Source organism: Syzygium oleosum, unplaced genomic scaffold (genome assembly GCF_021117445.2).
Source record: "Syzygium oleosum isolate NSW1041296 unplaced genomic scaffold, Sole_v2.1 Sole_v2.10, whole genome shotgun sequence".
NCBI classification, from domain to species: domain Eukaryota; kingdom Viridiplantae; phylum Streptophyta; class Magnoliopsida; order Myrtales; family Myrtaceae; genus Syzygium; species Syzygium oleosum.
The window spans coordinates 512,473-536,435 of NW_026607494.1; the positions used below are offsets into that span (position 1 = coordinate 512,473).

At 39.3% G+C, this 23,963-nt stretch overlaps 2 protein-coding genes across 5 annotated transcripts; one reads left to right on the forward strand and one right to left on the reverse strand.

The window, feature by feature from the left end:
* Positions 1-694: 694 nt before the first annotated feature.
* On the reverse strand, positions 695-15,205 carry LOC115664632 (uncharacterized). Of its 3 annotated transcripts, XM_056315391.1 has the most exons (16): positions 14,830-15,205; positions 14,151-14,289; positions 12,466-12,522; positions 12,322-12,350; positions 11,910-12,003; positions 10,331-11,091; positions 9,428-9,559; positions 8,308-8,380; positions 7,121-7,160; positions 6,936-7,008; positions 5,375-5,440; positions 2,641-2,718; positions 2,379-2,548; positions 2,054-2,100; positions 1,269-1,515; positions 695-1,185 (listed from the first exon to the last, which is right to left on the reverse strand). In XM_056315391.1, the coding sequence occupies exons 1-16, from the start codon at positions 15,108-15,110 to the stop codon at positions 842-844; spliced, it is 2,631 nt and encodes an 876-aa protein (XP_056171366.1). In that variant the 5' UTR covers positions 15,111-15,205; the 3' UTR covers positions 695-841. The 3 variants fall into 3 exon arrangements, with proteins under 3 accessions (XP_056171366.1, XP_056171367.1, XP_056171368.1); XM_056315392.1 differs by lacking the exon at positions 12,466-12,522 and having other exon boundaries at positions 14,830-15,204; XM_056315393.1 differs by lacking the exons at positions 12,466-12,522; positions 14,830-15,205 and having other exon boundaries at positions 12,290-12,350; positions 14,151-14,167.
* A 6,690-nt stretch (positions 15,206-21,895) lies between these two features.
* LOC115664045 (uncharacterized) lies at positions 21,896-23,535 on the forward strand. Of its 2 annotated transcripts, XM_030585990.2 has the most exons (4): positions 21,896-22,302; positions 22,753-22,789; positions 22,867-22,988; positions 23,131-23,535. In XM_030585990.2, the coding sequence occupies exons 1-4, from the start codon at positions 22,006-22,008 to the stop codon at positions 23,191-23,193; spliced, it is 519 nt and encodes a 172-aa protein (XP_030441850.2). In that variant the 5' UTR covers positions 21,896-22,005; the 3' UTR covers positions 23,194-23,535. The 2 variants fall into 2 exon arrangements, with proteins under 2 accessions (XP_030441850.2, XP_056171057.1); XM_056315082.1 differs by lacking the exon at positions 23,131-23,535 and having other exon boundaries at positions 21,896-22,315; positions 22,867-22,966.
* The last annotated feature ends 428 nt before the right edge of the window (positions 23,536-23,963 follow it).

A 23,963-nucleotide genomic window follows, 5' to 3' on the forward strand; every position in this document is an offset into this window, starting at 1 on the left:
TTTACGGAGGAAGACGATGGCGCCTCGCGCAATTACCCTCTTGTCCTCGCACCGTTCGCGGTGGGCCCCCCTAATATCGGGCGCATTTTTTAAATAAAGGAAAAAGAAAAAATACGAGGTGCAGGGACAATTTTAGCCAAAAAAATTTCGAAAATAAAAAAAGGGGCAATGTAGCGTGCGGGGTGGATTCACCACCTTTTGTCGCCCCCGTAAAATATCTTCAAATCGTCGATATCCAGAGGGATAGAGCGCTCGCGAGGGTCAACACGAGTGCCTGCTTGTTCTCTCGGATGCGTAACTTTCTTCATGCATATGAAGTTATTAGCCCTTATTCCCAAATCTTTGGGCGCTTATTGCTTTACCAGAATGATCGCCCTTGCCTCGTCTTTGACCATTTGGAGCTCTCGGGCTTTATAATGAATTGTGCTTGGCAGACGTCGTGGAGGAATGCTGCCTACCTTCTCGTATCATTTCCTGTTTCAGAAGGGATTGGGCATTTTGTATCATGGTTGAATCATGGCGTGCCTGCAGGGATATTCCATTTATTCGACGATTTTGTGTACTCCAGAAGTAGATCGAGATTGCGTTACAAGGCGCTGTGCTACATTTGGTTGTCTTTCGAATTGGTGTAGTTTAGTCACAGTAAAATTTCTGGCCATATAGAAGCATCTCCATCTAGCGTGAGGTGACCTAGTTCATGGTATATCCCACGTCGCCTTTGCATCATGAATTGTTCTCATCAGAAACTTACTGGTTGATTCCCAATATAAATATTTGCATGAGGACCGAAAACTAAATATATAGCCTCAAATTTACCACGCTGGTGAAAATCTCTGTTTCCTCATTTCCGTTTTGACTTTCGATCTGTACTCGACATATCTATCTCTTGACACCTTACTATTCCGGCAGCACCACCGGAGCATAACCATCTCTCGCTGCCTTTATTCATGTTCCATCTCACTCTGTGCATCGCCACAATCTTAGGAGGGAAAGTCTCAAACTCACTCCAAGTAACCGCCTTTGGTGCTCCCTCATGAGCCGTCTCTGGCTCTTTGTATTTCTGCATCTCGACTCGAGGCTTAATCTTATTGAGTTTTCCAGACTTTTTGTTCTTCTTGCTCTTGAAAGATGCCAATGTCTCCTCCCATCCCGATTCCACGCTTGGATCATCGCCATAGCACAGTGCTGCCGAAAAAGAAACATTTTAGTATTTAAAGGCAAGCTCTCCAATCAAGATTCATGAGATGTTACTAGTGTCAGCCTTATACCTAGTGTTTGCTCATCTGGAGCTGGTCCTTCCTCCTCATTTTCCATGGCTTCTTCCACCTCGGGAGATGCAGATAACATTTCGCGTGTAGAACTTGGGGTCCCCTTAAGTGATTTTCCAAGTGTGATGGGTGTATCTGATGGCGACATGTTAAGTACAATGGCTGAACCCCCCTCTGCGACAGATGCACAGAGGAAATGTGGGGCCCGATGTCGTGATGGATCCTTGTCCACTGCCTTGGAGGTGAGCTGATCACAGAGAATACAATCAGTGTACGATTTTGCTGAACTGTCACATATAAACATTTTACACTACAAAATGTTAAAACATGTGATATGGGCATCCTGAGTCACGGTCGAGGCTAGTAAAAACGTGCTCAACCTTGCAGCACTTGCAACCTTAATTTGTGATAACTAATTCCCATACGATGTTGTAAAGGCAGGAGAAAGAATTCGATACAAGTAGAATTATTTGGATCATACATCTATGCCGTGTGAATCGCTTGTTATTCTGGTTACTTTTGTTGGTTTTGGATCTTGCCTATACTCTCCTTTAATCGTAGTTCGGGTCACACAGTAAATGGTCAGTTGACCCACAAGCCTTGATTGTGACACAGGATGCCCATGTGGTTCAAATGTGCACTACAAGCCTTGAACGTGACACCTCGAATCCCATTATCAGACATGATGAGAGAAAAATGACAGAAGATTTCAGGAACATCAATCTAAATAGAACATTCGCTAAAGGAAAATTAAACAAGACTTTGCAGAGGAGATTCAAACTGACCTGGAATTGGCAAACGTTCCCATCAGCACTACTATAGGCAACCATCCCTGATTATTCAAATTAAAATCCAGGAATGATTAGTTGTAAGTTTAGTGCCAATCTAAGTTTGTACGAACCCTAGAAGAAGATAGTAGTAACATAAAATTCAAGGCTGCAGCGAACTGTTCTTGTTTCGGGTGAAATGATAGAGCTGGGACAATAAATTTAATCAATCCCCCTATAATATAATGGAAAGGCACAAACTATATTAACAGCTATATGCCTTTTAAGAAAATGCCCAATAAAGAATAAGCTTCAAACATCTGAACAACTATAAGATAGATACCAGTATGTCTTGAGACGTGAACACTCCAGATGGCAAAGGATGAACAGTACAATGTATGCAACCCTTGTTTCGTGCCACAGAGAGGTTTTCCAGTGAGAGGACCATCATATGCAGACCTTGACAAGCTAAGAAATCTCACTGTTCCATCATCAAATGATAAAAGAACACATCTGAAACAGAACGAAGGTTGATACTTCAGCACTTGCAACCGAAACTGTCAAGGCTACGAGACATGCTTTAGCATGTGTGATAACAAGGATACCTAGGATCTGGCAGCCAATCAAGGCTAAGGATATTCCTCGGCGCCGAATGAATGTGCCACAAGGGATGAAATGGATCACTGCCAACAACCAGGAGTAACTGATCAAGTATACCATGTAACATAATCTACTGTCACTAACAAATATGAATGAACAGATATACTATAACCAATAACCATAGCAGAACCACAAGAACACTTGCAATCAGACTAAATGCCGGGGTGCTTTTTGGCCCACAGTTCTGCTGCTGGTTTGTAGGCCTCGTGATTTATTTTAATTATAAATAGTCAAAAGCCCACTGGTAGAAGGCAAGACTACAAGTATGAAAAAGCTACCTCCCTTGTATTGTCATGGAATTTTGGTGCAATTGAAAATAAATTTGCAAGTGATGCCAAAGTTGCCCTTTAAAGTGCAAAGAGTAGGCTTACAACACAATTTTGCATATATGTAGAAAAATCAGAAGTATGACAATTTCACATTGCTCCTTCCAACTTGTAATTTAAGAACCATAGCTAAGGCAAGTTAAAAGTCACTGCTCGTATGAAACTCACAACCAAAATCCTAAGGATCTCCAAACAGGCTCCACTCTGTATTTATCATTGCAAGCCCGGTTTCCTCATTTTTACTACAATCAAAATCTGAACCTTGGCCTCAACATTAAAATCTGGTAAAAACAGTATGCTTGAATTAGCATATTAGGCATTAGAGTGAGAACTTGATTGAACATCCACGCATTCAATTGACTGTTGTCATCCCTCCAGTATACCTGCCCCTGAAGCTTTTTCCTATTTTGCCAGTTCAGTTTGACTGATCAGGAAATGTAAGGTGTGAATGTTTTCCCTCACCACACACAAAGCTTCAGACATGAATGCATATTATAATTTCTTAAAAATGAAAAAAGGAAACTACAAAAGCCTCTCTAATCCAATAACTACAACAACAACAACCTTAATAATAATACAACAAGAACAACAAGAACAAGCCTAACGATAATACTACTACAACAACAACAACAAACCTTTTCCCAGTGTGTGAGATCAGCTAATTCAATCCTTAAGTTATTTCATTCTGTTTTTGTAGCAAGACTTCTGAAGGATCTAAGTACTCTATTTATTTCCTTAATCTTCTAATTAATGTCTTTTTAGGTCTTAGCTATCCCTCAAGTGGCATCCCTCGATTGCGCAAAGTACTAGATATGCTTCTCAACTTCGTCCATTTCCCTTGGATTATGTCTATGTTACTTCCATTGAGATTTTCCCTTTTTTTAATGGTAGTTCCATCAAGATAATTGATCCAAGATAATTACATTTTTCACTCCAAATCTCAACCCCAGTTTCATATGAACCTCTTCCTTCCCTTACAAATAATCAAAATACTCTATTTGGTATTTTTGTATGAGGACACACATTGCAAAGACGTGTTGTAACCGACCAATCAAAAATGACATGCACACATATGATGCCAAGTAGACTAATATTCATAGCACGCGGGCAATAGTGATTGGTCGGTTATACCAAGTCATCACTACCACGAGGTGTATCCATCATATAAAATGCTTTTTTCTTGTATTAATCCTAGCATCTGAAACTTCTCTCAACAATTCAAGCATCGTGTTTATCCACGCCCCATCTTCATCTACTGGCAATGTACAATTGGAAAAGGATACCCTATGAAATGTCACCCGATTACTTTTCAAGGACCTTACTCCTGACCAGTACAAAAACACAATGACTTATTATTGAACCTCGATGTAATCTATCATCGTTGGTTAATTTTCTCAACTGCGTACGCAGATCGCTACCAGCTTTATATATACAATAAACATGTACCACATTCTCCAATTCAAAACCATCCAACGGACTTTCTAATAGCCTATCATATACTTTCTGCAAGTCTTCGAAAACTAGACCCATCAAGCAGGTGGATCGTGCCGGTTCGGGTTTGGGTTGGGTTGGGTCAGAAATGGTCCAACCCAAATTGACCATTTCCATGTAATACCAATCTAGTGACCCATAATCTGACCCAACCCATATTACTAAATCACTTCTATATTTAAAGCAATTTAGTAAAACTCATATCCAAACTGAGGTGAGAGCACTGAGCGAGCAAGCGAGTGCAAGATTAAGTGGTTGGGTCTAAGTAAGTTGTGGACCTATTAACACCCATATTATTTTGGGCTTTACCATTCAAAACCTATTTATGACCCATCTATTGAATATAACTAACCCATATAACAAACCAATCCATCAAATATGGGTTTATTACCCATTTTGACGGGTCTAATGAAAGCCATGAGCAAATGGATTTTGTCCGTCAGTCGTAGTGTATATTGCATCCTTAGACAGAAGTAGTATTTCTGATCAATCAAATAAGGATGAAGTTTTATTTCTAAAAACTAACAAGCTTAGTTATTAGATAGGTCTGAACAATAATGGCCAATCTCTGCGATGAGAGAATATTTAGAAATGTATTCATTAGTTCAATATGCTTAAATACCAGAAGAGTTTATAAGTTGGATTAATTGTTGTTAAGCCTTTAGCCTACCCTACAGACACAAACAGTTCTAGCGTAGACACGACTACCTCTCTAAGCTTCATCAGAGCTCAACATAAATTATAATGTTCTCGTGCAAGTACATATTCATCAGAAGAGCGACCATTCTAGAAATTGTTCTAGGACACGGGGAATCTTTTAACATGGATTATATAGAAGTCAACAATAAGTTACCAAACATACCGCATGTCCCAGAACTTGATGCCTCCATGTCCAGCAGTGACTATGACATTTACACTCTCAAGATCACTGCAGAATGTTTAAATTCCAATAAAAAATTCACTTCAAGTACATCTGTTTATTTAAAATTTAAAATACAACAAAGCCAGGTCAAACTAAGTAAATTATATATTTAGAATTCACAAACGTAATGACAAAAAAAATAACATGCAGTAATTCATACCTATTCTAATAGGAGAATCCACCGTTAAAATTCATCCACATTCATAAAATGAAGAAATTGTACATTAAAATGGAATTGCAATATCTTTATTCCCCCATAGTATATGATATCGTAAAGCTCGAAAGCAAAGGTTGTACTCAAACCAGTCCATCTATATACCAGTATTGGCTCATTTATCATTAACAATAGACCTGACACTATGAGGTGCTTCAGTTAAGACAGATCTAAAGCTCTATTTCCCATATCAGATCACCCCAAATGGACTTGGCAGACAAATGAACACATCAAAATATCGTCATTCTACAAATGTTTAAAAGTAGAAAAAGGGAGAGGTGAAACCAACTAGACATAAGCAGGACCTAAGCTCCAGCTAGAATGGCTAATGAAATGGAAATACAGGATACATCTCAGTTTCGTCATTCTACAAAATATTTAGAAGTAGAAATGAGGGGAGGCAAGCCCAACTAGGATAAACATTTTGGAGGACCTATAAGCTCCAAGTAGAATGGCTCTCTTTTCTCAAATAGTCATCAACACACCCCAAAATAGTCACTTTCAAGTTGTAACAATAGGGATCAGTGTAGGAGATAATCTCCAATTAGAATGGCTTTCTCTTTTCTCAATGAATCATCTATGTTGCCCCAAAATTGCACAACAAAGGACTTGGCAGCTGCAACAATAGGGATAACTGTGGCCTTGGTATGCTGTCTCCAGAGAGCTGGAAGCATGATTACTGGTTCTATAAAAGCAAGGCAATCGCTGTGCCTTCTTATCCTTCTGACTATGTTTTGGTTTGTCCATAATTAACTGGCAGCCTGGGCAAGGTGGAGAACACAACATCCGTATGAGTCAACAGACGATCTTGAACATTCTGTCATTCTTTATGTTCCTAGGTAGCATCTTCCATGCACTGCCTGATTGACCCTCTCAGGATCAATAATAATCAAAACTAAACCTAAAAATTTCTGCCTTGTTACCCTTCCAACAAGGGAATTACATCAGCGGAAAGATGGTCTGCCTTTTCACATTTCCAGCTAGGGAATTGCATCAGCAGAAAGATGGTTTTCACCATATCATCCCAAATAAAGCAAGCTTAAACTTTCTGGCTTGTTGTTGCTTTTGTTTTTGCCTTTTTGTTTGGGGGAAAACTCTAATAATATGAGACGTCTAGCATTATTCAAAGTTCACTCTTAAAAGCCTTTTTTTTCATTGCATACAGAAAGTACTAGAGTTTTAGTTATTTAAGTTCAACAATTTTATGCAGCAAATAAAAGACATCCTAACATTTACCTAATGACAATCTGAAAGGAACAAAAAACATACAACGGAAGTAAAAGTCACCTTCCAAAAGGGGCCCAACCAACTGCTCTGACAGGAACTGTATCTGCAGTGAAACGAAGCAAAGGCCTTGTATCTGCAATTCAAGAGCATAAATTTGATTAATACTCTAAAAAAATAAATGTAATTGCCAATGAACCAAAAAGTTTGACAATCAGAAAGGAACTGACGGACGTATTGCCAACTACCTTTGGATGAATTACTTGCAAAGAATTTCCACAAAGCTACCTGAATGTCACAAGTTTTTAGTTCAATAAACAATATAAACTAGAACGGCACTGAGATAAATATGAGCAGCTCAATCAAAGAAAAAAGAGGTGATTAAATCCAAATAACCAAAAACATAAGTTAGAAATGGCTTGCTTAGAAGGATGTAAACCTCCTTGTTGCAAGCCATGTGCTACTTCAAGTTCCATAATGAGAGTTCTAAATGATGGATAAATGGCGGCACCTTTGCCAGAGAATCGGTCCAATGGGACAGAACCACAGGCCAGCCAGATGAGAGAAAACAAAAGAAAACCCTGCGGGCCCCCTTGAGAAAAATATATCCTCAAGCATGGAAAGTCTCTATGCCGAGGCTTGGTCTGCGAGGCCCAATGGTAGGCCAAGCAATTCAAGTAGCAAACACTTTCTACTAAACCATAAAATAATTGAAAGATCTTTAACAAACCAAGGGATCAAATCAAGATTCATATTTGTCCAGTCATTTCATACTAGCCTCCCAGAATAATTTTGCAGAAGGAGAAAAATGAACCAATGAGGTGGTGCAACAAATTGCTAACTCACAGTAAAGATGACGAAAGAGAGAGCTGAAGCTCTTCGTTGGGAAAGAAGATAAAGCAATAGCATTACTGTAGTTACATAAGTAATCTCCTCTTTGATAATGAAAATTATACATGAATATGTCCGTACTCTCTACAAATGCTCAAAAACTAGGAACTCTAAAAGCCATAACATTCCTAGGTTTCTGGACACTTTTGAAAAGGAACGAACATACTTGAATTAGGAAGCGAATACACAAAATATCATTATTCTATGATTCTATGTTCTTAAAATTTAAAAAGTGTGTTCATTATCTATATTGACATAGGGAACTCCAAAGTACATAAAAAATTTTGTCATACCAAATAAAAAAGACTGGCATTATTCTTATAATTATGTGATTAAATTTGAATAGGAAAGAAAGTGGAAGATTTTGCCTAATGGTGAAAAGTAACATTCATTTAATTACAAGAAAAAAAGGAATAAACATTGAGTCAAATGAATTCAAGTATTTACTTCACTGGGAAGACATTAAATTAGACTTTCAAACAGGAATTCAAACTATAACCTGAAAGGAAACAGATTCATTATATAATGACATAAGTAGGCATACCGTTCCATCATGGCACCCGACAAGCAAGTATTCATGCGGGTGAGCAGTCGACCATTCCACAGACAGCGGGATGCTGTGCAAAGAATAAAAAAGAATTCACTGTTAGAGCTACCACTTATTGAACCAACCATTTTTTAGAAAAAACACATAAAACCGGTGCAGAGTGTTCTAGTAAGTGTAGGGTTCTGCAAAAGTCCATGACTTCAAGCTAGCAGCTGCCTCTAGAACCAAGTAACATGATTAAGTGATGGATGAATCAAGACTAATCCAGATAGTTGAAAAGAATCTAGGCGAACTACAGGATTGTATAGGTAGATTTGGCCCAAAGAGGCTGCCAAAGCAATTTAGACTAATGCAAATGACAAAAAATGACAAAAGAACCAAGACATCATATCCTAGCCAGATTTTGTCTTTAAGTTCTCTTTTTCCCTAATAAAGATTTGAGATTATGGAGTTTAGGATTTGTGACGTAACTGTCCCCATCTCACCCCACTAGCAAGATCTTGAAACAGAAAACAGCGCATAGAAAAGGTTACAGTCAGCACATAAATGATGGAAACATGAGCACCATGCCTGAACCTATCTAATCCTTGGACATCTAACTCTAGTGTGAATAATATATAAGCTCTCTTAAGATAATTCTTCTAAAAAGACAAAGCTACAATATGATACTTTCTGCCTCATCTAATTAAAGCACCAATCCGCACAAGGCTTGAGTCACTGTATCACATAACAACACTATATTATGCCACGAATGCAAACTTAACTATATATAGGCTGCAGGCTGAATGGAAGTTCTAAAACAAAAGAAAATCAGAAGTTTACGTAAATCGTAGGGTAACAACAATAATTTATACACGACACTTCAGTCCATGTATCAACCGACTACACACCAACGGCATCAAGAAACAGGGTAAAGCACAAACCAAAAGAATCAAATCATGAGAACTACCATAATAAACTATAATGGGGCAGATAAAAGGTATCATCTGGTCCCTCACTCTTGTAGCAATCCAACCAGATTATTCAACAATAATCAAAATCTTCACTTCAATAGATATTGTCATTTAGCAATTGAGTAATTACTCCACTAATGCTTTACAATCAACATATATATTACCTCTGTATGCCACCAGATTTAAGTGTTGAGCATCTAAATACTGGCTCCAGTTTTACAAAGCGAGGATCAGTATCCTCCCTTTGAGTAAGAGAATAAATAACTTTCACTGTTTGAGGCAGTGGAACCTCCCACCTGCACTTGAAACAGAGAATCATTATAACTAGATGCAGAAAACTTCCTGGTTCAATATGTAGAAACTTCTTTTCTCCCACTTATTAACATAGATTATCTAAGACACAATACAGAAGCTGTACATAGTGAGATATAACAATCTATTTAAACAACAAGATTGTGAGATTAATCGAAGGTACAACTATAATTTCCTCTCACTCGTTGAACATCCACAAAGGTGCAGTTCTTCTGTCACTGAACTATTTTTCTGTGAGGGAATATAGCCTATACCATACCACCTATATTTTTCCATTTCAAACAAAGTTCAATCGAAAAAGAGCCGGTTCGAATTAAATAGGCCAAATAGTATCCTAGAAAAACTTGTAAGAAGGATTATCCCAAGACATTTATTATTTAGGAAAGACAGAAAAACTATAGTGTCCCAATGTCAGCATGGAAAATGTTGAACAAGTCTCTTGCAGCTGGAGTTCAACTGGTCAACAGAATCTAAATCACATGTTGACAAAATCATAGTGTCATACTCTCACAAACCACTTTCAATAACACTGCAGACTTATACAAGAAAGTAAAGATACCAAAGAACATTCTCCAGCAGTTTTTTAGGTGTTACGATCACAGTAATTAGATCATTTGTGATTTTTCCGCTGATATTAGCTTAGATTTCTCCTTAATGGGGCGGGTACATGGTTATTCACATAAAGTAAAACACTATAGATAAAGGACATACATATGTATATGGAAGAAGGATAAATTTAGATGTACAGCTCTTACACTTCTAGAGACCCATTCCCCAGCAGAACGGCCAGATAGCCCATCAGATGTGTGCATTTGGTTTCATGCATATCAGATGGCCGCCATTTCACGTCCCACGCAACTTTACCACTGTGAGCAAGGCAAAACACCAACCTTGGTGCGGCGACATCCTCCGATATTAAAGTACCCGAGCTCGATCTGCTATTACATCCAACAGCATTACTCGCTGCAGAACACTCTCTGAAGTCAGATTGACCTTGCTGATTTATACAGGGCAAGAATCTTTCCTCATTTTCCGTCATTATTGACACAGGTTCATCGACATGACAGCTTTCCACACCACCGACATTATTTAACCTTCTACTAGTATTTGGGGATCCTGCTGCTTCTCTACTTCTTTGTTTTTGGCCAGAATCTTTCCCTGTAACTTGGGCACTGAGAACCCCAGAAACCCCATCTAAAGTATATGATACTGGTGTCTTCTCCAGAAAGTCACCTGCAAGAGCCTGACCAAATTGACTGTTGCAATTCAAGTCATCAGAAGGTCTTTCTAAGGGCTTCTTTCTAGGTCTTCCCTTAGGTCTTGGGGGCTGAGATGATTTCTCTTTTAGGGATTGTGAATTTACACGCCTTTGTCTAGGCTTTTCCGCTAAAGACGCCTCTTCCTCATCTCCACATACGTTAAGAAGAGACCATATTTGAATGTCACCTCTGCCAGTAAGTGGGGCACCTAATTTGTGCTGAGAAGATCCCCAAGGATGAGCAGCGACAGCTATGAACTGAGAAAGCAAGATGACCTTTAAAAATCAATCATGCTGGCGACATGTAAAATTAGAGTCACGTTTTCCTATGCATAGGGAAATCAGCACAAGCATCGGAGATTGCAGAGAGTGGACACAAAAGAGGGCCATGGCAACTAGATTAATCCATGTTAGTCATACCAAAACAAGTTGAATAAAAGCTAATTCTATTCATTCCTCAAAAGCTCAAACATCTTATCTTGACATTGTAAGTAGGTATAGCGCGCAGAATGCTTTCATCGTAATAAGGCCAAAAAATGACACCATGAAATTAGGTATTACTAACATCAATGGCAGGGCATCTACTTCAACCTCCATTCAATCTATGAAGTGCGTAATTTAATGCAGAACGGACAGAGAAATAAGCTACTTCGTTAGGGGTAATATTTGCATTATTAAAGGGCTCAATCCAGCTATTTCACCAAAAGGGAGAGGAAAAGAGGAAAGGAAATCACTCGACCAAATCTAAGAAATAAGAAGGCTGAATGGTCCATCATCCAGAGAAGAAGGAATTTCATTTACCACCTAGAATAGAATGTTCTATATCCCAAACTCGAAGGAAAAAAGGAGCCAACATCAAAATTAAAGAAAGACATTATAGGAGATCCTGCACGCTCATAATAGCATCAAGCTTGTTGCCAAATTTTTCTGATCGACCACAAACATCTCAAAGTAATTCTACTGCAAGTGGAGAAAATAAATTGCCCGCAATAATATGATTCATACGTATGTCTGCATGCACACTCAATGCGCCCCCCCTCTCCTGCAACTAATGCTTCACCGGAGGGAGAAAGTACCTCATTTTTAGCCTGATATTCAGATCTGTGGCAAACTCTGGGACACCAATCCAGAGCCCAAACTGAACCTCCAACATAAACGACAAAATCTTTGCTGCGAAATAATACAGTGAAGTATAAGCAGATTATATTGTGAGGTCTTTGAGGTTGGTAACATCTATTATACATTGTGAAGCTTCCAAACCAACCATCAGAACATATTCCTCCTACTCTTTTTGGGGTCAGAATATTTCTCCTACTTTAAGCACAAAATGTTTGGTGCAAAGCATGCTCAATATATTAAGTATAAATAAGAGAACAACAAAGATGTAAATTCCGATCAACACAGAACATGATTACAACAGTGAATATTTGTAAACTTCCATATACAGTGTGAATACCATATTTTTAAGCTTAAATGCAATAGAAACACCTGTTCCATCCTGCGTGGGGTCCATTATCCTGCATCAGGTTTGCAGTTCACACCATCAGAATGAAATGATTGTAATCAGATAATGAGGATAAGCCACTAGAAGTGCCAAAAATATTTTAGTTTTATACAGTTTGGTAACAAAACCTTAGGAACGACCATTTTGGTTGCTTGAGTGTCTAGCGACTTAGCTTCCAGAGAATCCTACGTGACAATATTTAAAGAATAGGATTGTCGAATGCGACTTTTCTAATAATTTAACATCAAAAGAGACACTCAAATGATCTACTTCAAAAAGTTATGGAACTTAAGCAAATGTTTGAGAAGTTTTGAAACTTCTAGTGTCCATTTACTAGAAACACACAACACCACGAACACTAGCAGCTTCAAACTATCAATTGACCAACAACTGCACAAAAGCTTCGTCACATTACATACTAACAAAAAATAGCATTTCTAGCACAAAAGAAACCGAGCCCAACAAATATGTACGGGCAAAGTCGTCAAGGGCATAAAATTGTCCCAAATTCAAGAATTGAGACTAAATTGGTTGAAAAGTTTTAACAGGAAATAATACAACAGTTGGACGCATAAGATCAAGAAATAGAGCAAAGAGAGGCACTAAAGCTGTTCAGCAACTACTGTATGTCCGTGGGCCAAAGATGAGAATTCCACTTCTATCAAAATCATGATATATGAAAATATTAGAGAAGCTCTCTAAACAATATTCTACAATTTGATTGGTTTTCTCTCCCTATTGAAATTCAAAAACTAAGAGGCTTTGTAAAACCACAGAAAGGGACTTCAATTCTGGCGAACAAAATTGTTTCAAACAACCCCAACTGCCAACTTTGCCCCTCTCATTTTGTAGACGAATCTAGTGTTCGGCCATGGTCCGAGTCCCTATAACCAATAATAATAGCCCCTCTCACTCAATCATCCATCATAATCAACAACTTATCCTAACTTTTACTCTTATCGGAGACCAATCCATAACGAAAGTAATTTTTCTCTTTTGAATGGGAACCCAACTCTGTCTCCTCTTGCTCCTGATTGACATCACGATTTTAGCAGGAAATTGAGATGTAACAACAAAATAGGATTTAACTGAAATTAATGCCAGTGCTAGGGTTGCATATGGTAATCAATTTAGCCCAAATTCCTTAATATGGAGTAAGTTTATGCCCTCGACGACGTTGTTAAGAGCTAGAGTTCCTTTTTATCTTAGAAATAATGATCTTCGGTTGAAATATTATATTGTGTTGGTTGATCGTAGAGGAAACCTTTGTGCTACAATAACAGGTCACCAGATAGCTTGAAATCGCCATTAAAATGTGTTGCTCTATAGTTAATGGATAGCATCCATTGGATACTATCAATTCCAAAACTTTTCGAGGGATCAATTAAAATTCAAATCATTTTAAAATAGATCATTTGAGTAGTTCATATGATGTTTTAATCATTTAAAAGCCATAAGGCCTTATTTAATTCTAAAATATTACCACTTAGGATTCTCCGGTGAAGCTAAGTCTTTGGAGACACTGAAACAACCTTTTTGAAAAAATTTGTGAAACCAAAATGATCATTGGTGAAGTTCCCCTTTTTTTTGAAAAACAAAATCATCCGTAAGGTTGTGATATCAAACTATACATTGTACAATAATTTTGACACTTCTAGTGTCCTCATCCCAAGATAATGATATGATCTATTCCAATATGGATGCATTCAGGGGGAACGCGAGATGAAAATGAAAACCCATAGAAGTGGGAAAATGCAAAAAAAAAAAAAAAAAAAAAAAAGGGTGCATAATCAAGCTTTAAACAGTGTAATACCTGAGGAACAGCTGCAGACGAGAAAGGTGGCAAGGTTACCTCAATGCCAGCATCCTGTTCCTGCAAACTCCGTGTTTCCTTAGCAAATTTGATAACCCCTGGTTCATAGTTCAAGAATCTCCATTCCACGTTGGCAGCACTACACTCACATATCACGAACAGAGGAAGAAAGGTCTTCAGGTAAATTGAGAAACTGACTTTTGCTTTAACTTACAAATCACAGCACCAATAGAGCTTGAAAATTGACTTCATAAACGCATGAGCATACCAATGTGCGCTTAGAATTTAGCAAATGAGGATGAAGGAAAAAGCTCAAGCAAGCGAACGACCAAAGAACGAGCCAAATAAGCTCAAATTCAGCTCACTATCACTTCAAATCGATCGAGATAGTGACTGAAGAAGACAACCTCACAATACCCTCACCATCGTCAACAGTGCCAACGTCCGCTTCGCCACAAGGCTCCGCGATCAAGTCCACCGCTCTGAAGCGTAAGAGAGTTCCTCACGTAAAATGAGAAACTGACTCTTGCTTAACAAGCAAAGAACTTACGAATTACAGCAACAACAGCACTCTGAAATATTGGGAGATTCTACTAACGCATGACCGTAACAGCGTCTTCTTACATTCAGCAAATGAGCACGAAGATATCAGAGCTCACTATCACTTCAAATTGCTCACCTTGAGAAAGCGATCGAAGAGGCCAACCTCGCGACCTCGCCATCGTCGAGAGCGCCGACGCGTGCTTCGCCGCAGAGCTCCGCGGCCAAGTCCACCGCCCTGAAGTGATTCTCGACGGAGCGATCGAACGGCCAGACGCGGACCCCGGGATTGCTCCGGCGATACTTCAGCAACGGCGTCGCGTCTTGCTCGACGGCTCGCATCGAGCTCCCGTCCTCGTTCGGATCGGCCGCCGGCGCCGGTGGCTCTCTCCTTCCTCGCCGTTTACGAGCGGCTTCCATGGTGATCGGTGCGCGAAAGTGAGATTGGGGAGTTTCGAACTTCCGTCCGCGATGGAAAAAGCAGAGGCTTGTATTTCCTTGAGGAGTTTCGAACCCTAGACCATGGTAGCCGCTCTTGTAGTAAAACCCCGGCAAGGGCTAATTCCCTAATTAACCCTCAATTTTAGGTCTAATCTCAATTGTGTCCCCAACTTTATTTTTTATATCGAAAATTTCTCTTAACTTTCGCTCTAGTCTCAAATCTGCCCATGCTTCCACAAATCACTATAGATTTCTTCAAATAACATCAGGAGATGGTCGTTGATTCATATGAAGGTGAAAGTGGTGATAAAAGATGTCGATCCTGATAATAAACCTCTAACTTAATTCTGAATAAACCGGTGCCGACTTTTGAACCTGTGGGCAGATTTGAGACTAGAGCAATTAAAAAAAATTCATGACAGAATTGTGATTGAACATAAGGTTGGAGATTTTTTTTAAAAAAGTGAGGCCCTAGCAAGCGTCAAACTTTTTTTTAGGCCATAGGCAAGCACCAAACTCCATAGATGATAATTATAAATAGTATATTAAATTGTAGATTATCCACTTAAACTTACAATTATAATTTTTTTTCATAATTTAAAGTATTTATAAATATATTACGTGAATAAATTTTCATTTAACCCGTATGTTAATTCTTACATTAAAATAAGACAAACGGGAGAATGGCACTAGAAGTGCCAAAAGTTTTCGCCGAATCACTCAAGTGCCAAAAGAGAGAAAAAAACGATTACTAAAGTGCCAAAGGCAAGATATTCCAGCCAAAATTAATACGTGGCTTTTTTAATTAAATGCTAATGCCTATGTGACTTTTCCATTAAAAAAAGGAAAGTTCACGTGGACGATGAGATGGCTTTAATCATAAAATGACGCTGCACTCTCTCTTTCTCCGTCGTTCTCTATCGCTCTCTCCTTCTCTTTCGCTCTCTTATTCAAGTTCTCATGCCAATCGAACCACCCTTTGCGGTGATGCTACGACTGCTAAATCTTGCAGTTCAAGACCTTCATCTCGGAGCAAAATTCGTCCTCTAGGCTGGACGATGCGACCGCGATGAGGCCGAATAGGGTTCGATGGGGCCGGATGGATAGGGACTCCTCCTCGTCCCTGTACTATCGTCCCAGCTTGGCGAAGATGAAGAGCGAGAGGATGGAGAATTGTGCTAGGGTTTACAAGTTCCTTCACGGGATTGGGATTGTTCTCAAAGGGCTAGAGCTTTCGGGTCCCGGTCAAGGTCATGAAGGAGCCAATTGATTTTCTTCACAAATTGGGTTAACAATCAAGGACATCAATAACTATCCTCCATTTTGGATTGCAATGTGAAGACAACATGATTCCGGTGCTTGATTGGCTTTTATGCCCTAATTTAGCCCCAATTTGTCAATTTGGGGAAAAAAAATGGCAAACGAGCTCAGAACGACTTTCTCCGTGTTGACTTTGCTCCTCGCTCAATCTCTCTCCCCCACTCGTCCATGGCCTTGTTCAAGCTCTTCCCTAAAATCAATTCCCCTGTTTTCTTCTATCTTTTCTTTTGCTGTTTGAGCTCGCGATCCATGGCCGTCTTCCCTCAAACCTATTCCTTTGTGTTATTCTCGATTTCATATTCAAGTCTCACGAAACAAAAGCGATGTAAATGAATCTAAGGTTTCTATTGTGATTTGAACATACGATGAACACTTCAGCCAACAGATTTAAGCAAGACTCTTAGAGTATGCTTCACAATTTCGTGGAAACATTTCAACAATCAACCTGTGTGCAAAGAGATTACTAGATTTAGTCATGAAATTGAAATTGTTTTATATCTAAAATCAGTATTTAAAATAACAATGTCGCCACCGATCATCAACTAACAACTCAGATTTTCATTGATTGACGCATGGGGATCATGGACGGAAATTGATCTCACGCTTATGCAGAACAAGGCGGGAAAAAGAAGAATGAAATTACCTTGTCAAGAAGGGTTCTCGGTTGCGCTTATTGGTAGAGCTACACGAGGAGGTGCAGTTGGTTGATGCTGTTGGTTTGTGCTCTCACCAGCACGTGTTTGTGCACTAATGCAAGCATAAAACTAGTCCAACACTTGTTTGTGCCGGTTCATGCTTGGCACTGAATGGTCACTTTTTAACAACGACTGGCACTGAAGTGATCACTTTAAAAAAAATTGGCACTCAAACGATTACTATTTACAACTTTTAGACGACATCGTTTAGGGGTTATATACTGACTGGGTATGCCGACGAGCCACGCAAGATTGAGAAATTAATAAAATATAGCCAAGTCGGATTTCCGGCGACCAGATTGAAGTTGGCACTTAAGTGATCATTTTATAAAAAGTGGCACTTAAGTGATCCAAAAAAATAATTTTGATACTAAAGTGAGCATCGTACACAACTTTTAGCACTTCTACTATCTTTCTCCGGGCCCGTTTGGTTCAACTTTTAAAATGCTACTTGGAGGAATGCAAATACTTTTAGGTTAAAGTCCCTTGGGGAAATGCAAGTGGCGTTTGATAAAAAATCATTTGTAAAGCTACTTTGTCCCAAGTAGTATTTGGTAAATTTTTTTTTGCCAAAGGGCTTTGGGAATTATCTTTTTTATTAAAAAAAAAACCTATCCTACCCTTCGCCGGAGTCGGCAAAGGCCTACGGCCACCGGCGAGCTAGATCTGGCACCGGTGGCCGTCGCCCGAGGTCGAGCGACCCCCGGCGAGCTAGATCTGCCGCCGGCGGTCGTCACCGAGGTTGGGCGACCCTCGGCGAGGGTTGCGCGACCTCAGGCGGCCGTTGCCTGGGTCGTGCGACCCAGGCGACGGCTGCCTGAAGTCGCGTGACCTCGTCGGCCCGATCCGGTGTCGGCCGCCCTGGCCAGCCTCCCTCACCGGCCACCTCACGAAGAAGATGAACCGTACCAAGAGGGGCAAAATCGAAATAAGCCAAAATCAGTGAGGGTAGTTTGGGGACAAAAAATTTTGGTTCATCATTCCAAATGCTAGCATTTGGCCAATGCTAGGCCGAATGCTGAACCGTTGGTTCAGCATTTTGGGAAGGGGCTTTCGAGGCTGAAAGCCTATTTCCAAAGCTGAACCAAATGGGGCCTCCCCAAGATAAACTAACCAAGGGCTAAAATGATATATCACTCCTTTAATTTATCTATATCTACACTACTATAAGCGAAACAATGCCCCCGGTGAACTATGTATTGCATGAAGAAAAATTAATATGCACGCAATAATTTTTCGTAATTTACTTATAAAATAAATCACGGAAATTAGAATTCATTTTATCATTAACAATTGTTATCCGTTATTTCCCTCAATTCTCAATCCATTTGAAATCATATCAAATTAAATGAGTTTTAGAAGTTACCATTTAAGAACCCGTCAACTCTATAGCAATTACCATCCATTTTTTTCTTAAGTATCAAATCATGTAAAAAGACTCCCTTCCACAAATCATATCACTACCAAATACATACAGTAACTATTTAACTATTTTCATTTATTTATGATATTATCACGTTGTTTACCGTAACCAATGAGAACGTCGTGAACGCTATTAACTTTTATGGGTGGATGTACGAATAACAGACTTAAATCATCGCATCTCGAATGAAAATATGTAGTAAGTCAAGTCGAATATTTCGAAATATGATATGTTTTGTTTATTCAAATATTGTTGGCATAATTTGTAAGGGATTGATCATTCTCCTTGCATTGAGTACCTTTCTTGCGGTCACCGCTTTTTGCTTCCATCTAGAATTTGTGCTTACCTCTTTAAGTACCATGATTTGAGTTCGACCAAAACAGGCAAATAATTTTCGTGACGTCTGAAGTTACAAAGTAATAATTTTTGTGACGTCTAACATCTTTTTTTGTGATTCTTCTTATTAACCACACGCCTGGGTGGCGCTGCTGGAGCGCGCACTCTTCCTCTCGCAAAAGGTTGAGTGTTCGAATCCTGGGCGCCGCAGGGTGACTTAACCGGTGGTACGTGTGTGGTGGCTAGCACGTGTCGCCCCCAGGGTTTACTCCCCGGCTGTCGGCCGTGCGGGGGTTCCCTGGGTTAAAAAAAAAAAGTATTTCCTTAAAGATTTGTATTATATTTTTCTCAATATTGCTATTGAGTTGTTAATTACATGTAAAATATCCCCCTGTCACATAACAACGACCATTATGAACTTTCTAACTTATGTCGAGTCCCTACATTTTAATTGATAGATAGCATAAACTAATTAGTATTCGACCTTTATTTTGTTCAAAAGAAAAAAATTCATATGAAATAGTATACAATAGAACTACCATAAACATATTCTAAATTTACTCAAATGAAATAATTCTCTCATTTGAGAAATATTATTTGTTCCGTGGATTGGCTTCAGTGGTCACCAATCACCATGTACTATACATATTGTTTCCATGATGTAAAGCAAATCGTGTGTAACTAGCTGGAACTCACCATACATAGAACATGAATTTCTTCTAAAAAAATGACATAAAATTATTTCACAAAACTATAAGGTAATAAAGATAAATGGTGCTTTACACTAAAATATATAGTGAATTGCGTAAAAATGTGTTGAGACTATATGAAGTGCAATATCTATCTAACTATATTTATAATTCATCAAAAGTGTGTCTCACTTTTGAATTCCCATTTAGCCCAGATCTAGATATTACCTTCTTCTGCAATGCAGTTTCGCTTTAAAAGAAGAAATAAAATTGGTCAAAGAAAAGGATAAAATGGTAAAAGAAAAAATTAACTACCCACTTATCACCGGAAAATACACTCGGGGAAAATTCATCTAGTGCAACAACTAGGGGTGAGTATGGCTTCAGGAACTATGATAGAATTTGGAACTTGAGAACCGAACTGGTGGGAACCTGTTGGTTCCAGGTTCCAAGGTATGCAGGATAGGTTTAAAGTTCCAAAAATTAGGAAACTTGTTTCGAAGAGTAGGTTCCATATTCTAGGTAGGTGGAACTAGGAACATAAAATAAGTTTTTGTGTTTTTCTTAATTCATGTCTTCGTGTAATCATGCGGTGCTCCATGGCGTTTGATGATGAGTGTATAATCTGGAATCACTAATCTGAGTTTTCATTATATAACTGAGACTTTTACTTTGTTAATGATTCATATTTTTCGTGTGTCTAAATATAAGTTGTAGTCAGTGGATTGTTGTAGTAAGTGGTGATCATTAAATGTGTTCAATTAATAATACAAGTAGAACATGGGTAGACCCTGGAACTGACCCTAGAACGTGTGACATGGTAGGTTTCAGATTCCAAGGTATGCATGGTAGGTTTCACGTTTCAAAACATGAAAAATCTATTTCAATTGGTAGGTTCCAGATTTCAGGTAAAACCTGTATGGAACTTGAAACTGCTCGCCCCTGACAACAACATTTTCTTTTTCTAAATTTTGAAAAAAAAATTATTTTTCATTATTGAAGAATAGCCAAATGTTCATTCAATATTTGCTTTTAAGAAAAGTAGGAAAGTAAATTCCTCATCTAAAAAGGTGAAAACACTTTTCGGAATTGCTCATTTTGAATTTGTTAATATTTTATATTTTCTTTTCTTTTCTTTTCTCTTCTTTCTTTTTCTTTTTATTTTTTCTTCTTATTCCCTCCACTAGTTGCTAGTCTTTGCGACGGTCGGCAACTAGCCACAAGCGCGGACCTGCAACGGCCAACCTCAGGCAAAGCTAAGCTCGCGCCTCGACCTCACCCTAGACCAACAAGGTTGAAGCTTGCTCGAGGCTCACCAGATCCGAGCGAGCTCGAGCTCACTTGTGGCCGTCACTAGGCGAGCCTCGAGCTCGCCTATGGCAGTCGTTAGGCGGTCGTGGTGGAGGAAGAAGGAAAAAGAAAAGGAAAGAAAAGAAAAAAAAAAGAAAAAGAAAAGAGAAAAAAGAAAAAAATAATTATAAATTCAAGTTTGAGAAATTTAAAATAATTAAAAATTTAATTTTTTTTAAATTAAAAAATTTTTAATTTTTTTAATTAAAAATTCGATTTTTTTTACCTGAGATGAAGTCATGAGATTGAAATTATTTCCGATGAAATCCAAGCATCAAAAAACTTTTTCGATCATATATCACAAAATAAAAAAAAACTAATCATATTTCTGAAAAATGTTTTTTTTCCTTGACCAATGGGTTGTCTGTGAAACAAACGCACCCCAAAATTATCTCCTATTTCAACCCAAGCCTCATGAGTCCCGAACCTACTCTTCTTGCTTTTCCTCCCTTAAAAATGATCGGAATGAAAGGGATTATGCTCATCATTAGTAAGGTATCGAGCATTCTCAAGTATCGACCGTGGATTTCATTTAAAGATCCTTTTATCAGGAATTCCTTTTGAATGGAGCGCTTCACAAACTCGACCCAAAGCAATGCTGGAGGATTCATACTTCGAAATCTCAAATGATGAAGTCGTGGGCGAGTCACCGAACGGACTTCGAGGATGTTTCATTTACGAAGATAAGAAAGGAAGAGATGGAAAGATTGCATCGACATTGGCGCCGATCTCTAATTACCTAATTGTTAGGTCAAATTGTTGGATACAAATTGTCTTTACAAGAAACTCTTCCAAATTTGCTCAAAACGATTAAAATTATATTTATTACGTGAAAAATAAATGGTTTGAAAATTATTTATTTTAAAATAAATATTTATATCGTTTGATAGTATTGCCACCGTATTTTATATATAAATAAAAGGGAGAATTTGGTTCATGATTGGTCACGAGCACGACACACACTGGTCGGACAGGAGTCTAGCCTTATCGCCTTCCTCGTTGGTTCGGTCGGGCAAAGCGAAAGCAGAGACTTTAGAGCGTGACCGCTGAAGAAGAAGAAGATGATGATGATGGTGGAAGTCGCTCACCCTCGTCGGTGTAGCTTATCGACGCCACTTTCTTTTTCCCCTGCTCGTCGGCGTGCATCCTCCTCCGGCGACTCGCTCGCTCCGCGAACTGTTCGGAACTACTGCCGTTCGTCGATATGGCCTCCGAAACTGAGACTACGAAGCAGCGCGAGGTCGTTGCCGCCCCGTCCCCGGCCAGTTCAGGCGGCGGCGGCAGCGGGAGTTCCGTCGCCGCCGCTTGATCTGACCGAAGAAAACATCCGGCTGGTTTTGGCCGACGCTCGGGTCGAGGCAAGTAATCCAGGTCGTCGTTCTTGGTGGAATTAGGATCAGTTTAAATTAATACCCTTTAGCTTGACAGTGTGCTCTGAAACTTAGTTTCGGGGCTCCGCCAAGTAGTGCTATGATACTATACTGAACTAATGAGCGAAGCCCATGCTTTCTATGGTGTAGCTTGTTAAAACCCTCGATGTGATCTTGCTGGTTCGACCTTAGTTTAGTATCTCTGGCATTGCTGCTCATTGTCTTTTGCATCAGCAATGCGGGTACGCGACGTGCATTTCGATGGATGGAAAAGAAAGTCCAGTTCGTTCGGACTGCGAAGTCAATCAAATTCCGTATTCCTTTGCATCCTTGGCATTGCTGATTTTGGAGTCTTGATTAGATTGTTTGAACAGAATTGACTAGAAAATGAAATCTGATGATCGTGGGGTTTCTCCCCCTCTCTCTGTTTGTTTGCAGTTGGCTCAAATTTTCGACACTTCGGTAGGCATGACAGGTAATTTCGACCCTGCAGTTAAGAGTCTCTTTTCTCTTTCACCTCTTCATGAAGTTTTAGAAGCAATCGTGCTGCAGGACAAGTCGAGCTCGCCGACCTGGATGGACCCTTTGTGAAGATAAGTCTCAAAGGCCGGTTTTGGCATGAACGGTCCATGGTCCTCGCCAGAGTAGGGAACTATCTGAAGCAGAGGATCCCAGTAAGTCACTTCGCTAAGGTTTTACTTCTCAAAACTGACTGACATATGCAATGGTCAGATTTATCTCCAGAAACAATCGCTCGAAGATAGAGAATTGTTTGCGTAAACATTCGGTGATGTTCAGTTGTTGTTCTGTTGCTAGGAAATCTTGGAGGTAGACATAGAAGATGAGAAGCAGTTGGATGACAGCCCTGAGAATTTCTGAGCAGCATATCCTGCTACCTTTCCTGTACTTGCCCTCCTATCGAGGGAGTTGTGTGTTGTTCCTTGTGTAAACAGAGAGAATCACAATAGAAGGAATCAAATTCAAAGGGCATAGGACTGATTCGAGAGGTGGAAGAAGAAGGGACGTAAAAGGAGGAGGGAGGAGAGAATATAAGGGAGTTATTCTGACTAATTTCATGAGTTCTGCTGTTACAATCAGATGCAATTACCCAAAATCTCTCTCTTACATAGGATGATTCTGACCCTTTTTAACAAATGGTACTTCTTCCACTTCTTTCCTGTATAACATGGAGAAGCTCTAGCTCTCTCCCTTTCTCTTACATACAGCGAGGATAAGCATCTGTGCCCCTGCTTCTAAGTTGTGTCGAGCTCATGCATGGAAAGGAATTGGATAGGAAGCTTATGTAGACAGCGGCACGCAAGGATTCATTCCGTTTAAAGCCAACAGTTCAATTTACAGTTTCGCGGTCTCGCGACCTAAGCCATCGTGAACCGTATCTCCATCTATTCCTAATTGACCGAGTGCAATTCCTTTCGCTCAATTCATAGCGGAGAAATAGTTGATTCGGTCAATATCACAAAGTGTTGCCCGATAGGATTGTTCTACATGCACTCAGTTGAGAAAATGAGATTAGGGAGCGAAACGATGAGTACAGCATGACCAATCGGAAAGAATACTTGGCCAGCTTAGTGTTGAAGTTGCTCACTGAAAGAATTGCAATATAACATAATTTTTCTTATATCCTATAC